The sequence below is a fragment of the Belonocnema kinseyi genome, chromosome 7 (genome assembly GCF_010883055.1).
Source record: "Belonocnema kinseyi isolate 2016_QV_RU_SX_M_011 chromosome 7, B_treatae_v1, whole genome shotgun sequence".
Classification (NCBI taxonomy): domain Eukaryota; kingdom Metazoa; phylum Arthropoda; class Insecta; order Hymenoptera; family Cynipidae; genus Belonocnema; species Belonocnema kinseyi.
The window spans coordinates 25,862,741-25,868,281 of NC_046663.1; the positions used below are offsets into that span (position 1 = coordinate 25,862,741).

General features: G+C 32.4%; 1 protein-coding gene across 1 annotated transcript in view; it reads left to right on the forward strand.

The window, feature by feature from the left end:
* Positions 1 to 4,995, forward strand: part of LOC117176383 (regucalcin-like) — a 16,613-nt gene extending 11,618 nt beyond the window's left edge. Inside the window, exons 2-5 of the mRNA XM_033366624.1 lie at positions 1,197 to 1,403; positions 3,579 to 3,794; positions 4,516 to 4,655; positions 4,732 to 4,995. Coding sequence (XP_033222515.1) covers positions 1,197 to 1,403; positions 3,579 to 3,794; positions 4,516 to 4,655; positions 4,732 to 4,995 — 827 coding nt within the window. The remainder of the gene's footprint in view (positions 1 to 1,196; positions 1,404 to 3,578; positions 3,795 to 4,515; positions 4,656 to 4,731) is intronic.
* The last annotated feature ends 546 nt before the right edge of the window (positions 4,996 to 5,541 follow it).

Here is a 5,541-nt window from a genome sequence, read left to right on the forward strand (position 1 = left end):
ATTTTAATTTTAATTAAATGTTCAGTTAAAATTATTGATTTTCAATTTAAAAAATTATTTATTTACGATGAAATTAAATTGTTCATCTAAAAGATTAATTTTATATTGAAAAGGTGCATTGTCAACAATATACATAAACTTTCTACTAAAGAAGATCAATTTTCCAACCGAAATGAAATAATTAAATTTGAATTTGAAATTTAAAAAAGAAGTTATCAATATTTAAATCTTAGAAAAATGCCATTGTTGCCAAACAGATAAATTTTCAACCAAATACAAAAATGTTTATTTTATAATAAATAATTGAGCAAGAAAGATGAATTTCCGTGCAAGAAAATTAATTTGCACCAAAAATAGTGAATTTCCACCAAAAAAGATGATTTTTTAATAAAATAGTTATATTTCCAGTTGAACCAATTCATTTTCTATTTTATAGAATAAAATTTTATACAAAATATTTAAAAATGTTTAATAACTGAATTAGTAGATGCTATAAAATATCATATCGGTCGTCCTCGGTTTCTTTTTTTGAAGGATAATGACAATAAAATTATTTCATCTTTTTACTAAACCTGGACATTTTTTGAACGTTCGAACTTTTTTTATACACAAAATATCGGTCACAAACTTTGAGAAATGCAAGAGCCGAAACAAAACTACGTTTAAGTACACATCTTAATAATAAAAGATGTAAAAAAAATATTGCAACTATCAATTCTATCGGCATCAGCCGGTAAACTTGTACATGAAAATACGAACCCTGGCGGTCACTAGACGAGGTTCTAGAGGGTTCGCATTTTCGTGTACAACGTTACCGGCTGATGCCGATGGAATTGATAGTTGAAATTTTTTTACATCTTTTATTATTAAGCTTTGTACTTAAACGTAGTTTTTTTCGGCTCTTGCATTTCTCAAAGTTTGAGACCGATATTTTATGTATAAAAAAAGTTCGTACGTTCAAAAAATGTCGAGGTTCGGAAAAAAGATGAAATAATTTTCAGGGAAGTTCGTACCAAAATGCAGTACCTAAACGTGCTTTATTGTACTCTAATACATTTTCTAAAGTTTCAGCTCGATATTTTATTCACAAAAAAAGTTCTTAGGTTCAAAAAAACATTCAGTGAACTGAAAAAGTGAGGTCGGTAATATAGGTATTTAGCTGTGTCACATGCCCTTAAGAATATTTTTTTCCACAGCCCCCGGAACCCCTAATTTTGTTGTTCCTGATGTACACAATAACCAGAATTTTGTGATAGCTTATCATAATAGAATTGAAACAGTCAAATGGAATTCTTTAACGAATGATCCAAGTCAAGTTTTGAAGATATTTACCGACATCAACCTACCGGCAAACGAAGCAATTAATTATGGAATTGCCGATACGTCGGGCGCACTATGGTTTGGTAAGAAAAATCTACTGAACTTAAGCTTAGACTTTAGATTAAATACAAAGGGGAAAAAACTTTAAAAAATACGTTCCAGTGCAAATGGATTATGCTGGATTATGTCCAATTGCCTTAAGTTAACTTTATATACAGATAAAAATAAATATTGAAAAATACATAAAAATACATGAAATATCAAACAGGAAGATTAAATTTTTTACCGAAAAAGATAAACTTTCAACAAACGCTTTCGACCAAAAGAGAATGATTGTTCAAAAAATTATCAAATTCTATAAAAACAAAGAAAGAATTTTCAGAAAAATGGTGGGATCCTAAATTAAACTAAAAAATTAATTTTCAACACAGTTGATTTTTTAACCAAAAAGCATACGCTTCAACAAGATCTTTTAAATTTAATTAAGTAGGAATAGTAAAGTTATTAGTTAAAAAATTAATTTTCTATAAATAATAAATGTATTTATGAAAATACTAAATTTTTAACCACAAACAGAAATATTCAATGAAGAAATTAAATTTGTTAACAAAAAAGCGGATTTTATCACAAAAAAATGAATTAACAAGGAACCCAGCAGGCACAAAGTTTAGCGACGTCTTTACGACATCGTTACGACATCTTCACGACAACTTTACGACATCCTATGTCCATGTCGTTAAGGTGTCTTTATGATATCGTAAATAAGTCGTATGATCTGACGATGTCTTTACGATATCGAAAAGACACCGAAACGACATGGACATAGGATGTCGTAAAGATGTCGTGGATATGTCGTAACGATGTCGTAAAGAAGTCGCCGAATTTTGTGCCCACTAGGAAAGCCTACATTTTTCAGCCAAATACACAACTTTTAACAAAATACATGAATTTTCAACCAAAATTTGGAATTTTTTTACAGAAAATAATAAATAAAGTTATTAACAAAAAACTTAATGGTTCAACTTCCAGGTATGGAAATTCAAGTCCATGAGCTTTAAAAAAATTCTAAATTAGCAATGATATGGACCGGATAGCTTGTTTATTAAGCATCAAGTTGCTTTTTTTGAAACCTCCGTACGACCATTCTTCACTGAAATATTGAACTTTAATTTAAAAAGGACCCCTTTGTCTTTCATTGAGGATATCTAAGCAACCAATGGTCGCATAGCAATTTTAGAGGCAGTTCTGCAAAATAGAATAAATTTCTTACTAGATAATGCATAAAAAAATAGAGCTTGAAAACGGCTCTATTTCTAATCTTCATGAAACAACTAATGTTGAGTGTGCCTTTCGCAGTTGAGTAACTCCCAAAAACCCTGCCAAGTTACATTTTGATTCAAGAACCCGTTTCCTTGTTGCAAACTGTCAAATTTTTAGAGAAATTAAAGGGTTAAATTTTTATCGCTTGAACATGTCCTAATCATGGCTTAAATCATAAAATAAAAAATTTTCAGCTCTTTTTCTATATTTTTCGCAAATACCGCTGAAATTTACCAAAAAGAAAAAAATTAAAATTTGTTTTTCTTCGGAATTCATAAGATTCTTTTTAAAGCTTCTAAAACTTAAAAAAAGTTTTTTGTTCCCACAGCCGGCATTAGCGTTACCCAAAGCGTACCACGTGGAGGTTGCACAGTTGGATTTACGCATCTTCTTAGAAACACAAAACTCGAAAATTTTTTTAGCCAAAAGACCTCAAAACACGAAACTTAAAGCCTAAAATGCATTCCGTGAGACCTTGATACGACCATTTTTCACTGAGATAAAGCATTCTGAAAAATCACAAAAAATAAATTTTGTATTATATATGAGGGATGATTAAAATGGGTGAACCTTTTTTCGGAAGTTTCTGGTCGGATTAATTGTTCGGATAACAGTTCCGTCCAGCGGATTACAAGAGTTGTTTCCCCTCGGGGAATTATTATAGTTCAACCAGTGGGCACAAAATTTGGCAACGTCTTTACGACATCGCTACGACATCGTTACGACAACTTTACGACATCCTATGTCCATGTCGTTAAGGTGTCTTTACGATATCGTAAATAAGTCGTATGATTTGACGATGTCTTTACGATATCGCAAAGACACCGAAACCGTATCTACATAGAATGTCGTAAAATTGTCGTAAATATGTCGTAAAGATGTCGTAAACACGTCGCCAAATTTTGTGCCCACTGGGAACATGTTATATTATATTCCAGGGACAATGAGAACAGATGGAACAAAGTTGGGAAAATTGTGGACCTACTATCCTCATCCGCGTGCATCGGTACTTAAGGAACAGAAGCTTCCAGGAATTGATTTGAGCAATGGAATAGCGTGGCACGTATACAATAAAGAGATATTCTATTGTATCGATTATGTGAATAATAAAATTCTGTCGTACGAGTATGATGTGGTAAAAAGGAAGGTTAAGAGTAAGTTTTTAATAAAAGTGTTCCGTTTCAAGTCCAAAATCACCTATTCCAGGTCAAAGAATGATTCTTTATGAAAATTCCCAGCCCCAAAATCTAAATTATAATTTTTCGCGGAAATTCCATATTGCACCCAAAAGTCGGTTTTATTTAAAAAACTAAAAGAGTTCAAAAATCCGCATCGATGCCCAAAAAAACCAAAAATTACGGCATAAGGAAAATATTCAAATTCTGTTGTGGAAGTGCTCGCGGAACACACCTGCTTTCTTCCCGACCGCGGAGCAGCAATAAAGAAGCCCTTTATTGTACCGCGACGAATGGCACGTAAAAATTTGAAATAAAATTGTTTGAGTTTCCTCAAGTTTCATCAAAGCCATATCGTCACATTGATAGATAATTGTGAGGATCTCTAAGTCACGTGACAGCAGCATGACACTGAATTGAATAAAAGTTTCACCGCCTAAAATTTCGAATAATTTTTTTTTGTTAAAAGACTCAAAAGAAGACAAAAGTATAACACACCTTCGATTGGGATTAAAATTATGTTTAAATAAATTATTTGATTTGAAATCGCGAGACTACCGTGTTATATTTATTGAGAACGTCTCCTTTTATCATAGAGAAATTTTGTGGAATATTCTATGCCAAGCCACCATGTTAATAAATAAATTTGGCGAAAGGTAAATTTCTATAATTTAACTCGCAATTAAAACACTTTTTTTAGGGATAACTGGTATCGCCTTTGACTTGGAATCTTGGTATGAACTACATTCACCTCGTCTTTACTACGGTCATGCCAGGCTAGGGCGTATGACAATTGATACCAAAGGACGGCTCTGGGTGCCTCTTAATGGAGGTTCACATGTGAGGATTCAATCACTTTAAGAAATTTCAAAAAATGAAAATTCGAATAAAAATATCATTTTTAAATTTTCTTTAGGTCCTTCAAATTGAACCACGTGTTTCAGCAGTGTATGAAATTATTCGCATACCTGCAGTCAAAGTCAACGCATGCGTTTTCGGAGGCATTGGAAATAATGTTTTATATGTATCAACACTGAAATGTGAAACAAATGAAAATTGTCCAGATGGCGATCAGGGTGGTAGCATTTTCACCATCACTAACTTTGATAAGGGTGTGAAGGGAGAGGATGCATCGCCATTCGTGTTCCCCTCTTTATATAACAAAAGAAACAAAAGCTAAAGTTTACATGAATTCCAGCTGAAAGATTCACGGCAACAAAAATTAACCTTGGTAGATAAACTTTACACGAATCGAAGATGATTTCCGATTTTTAACTTTGCCTGGATAATCTCTCGCCTTATAATCGTTTCATTTTTATTCGAGATGTAGTGAGAATTACGACCCCAGCGCTATCTATCGTCGTTTAATTTCATTAAATTTGAGAGAAATGGGGATTTCCATCTGTCTGTGCTTCTTGCGCTTTTTGATGAATGGTATCAAATAAGTTCTAATTCGTCTACAATAGTGTGATTCACTTCGGAAAAGATATATCAGCAAGAGCAACTTCTTTTTTCTGTTGCTGATTCTACAGTTTTTACTGAAACTTACTTACTTTAGCGTGACGCAGTAGACGAGATCAGAATTATCCTCCTAACCTAGGTGAAACTTTCGGCGAAATATGTTTAATTTTTAGCCGTTGCAAGTCTTACCTGCGAAAAATTTTAAATGTTATTTTAAATCTGTTGTCCCGATTTATAGCTCGAATTTTCTCATACTTTTCCCTTT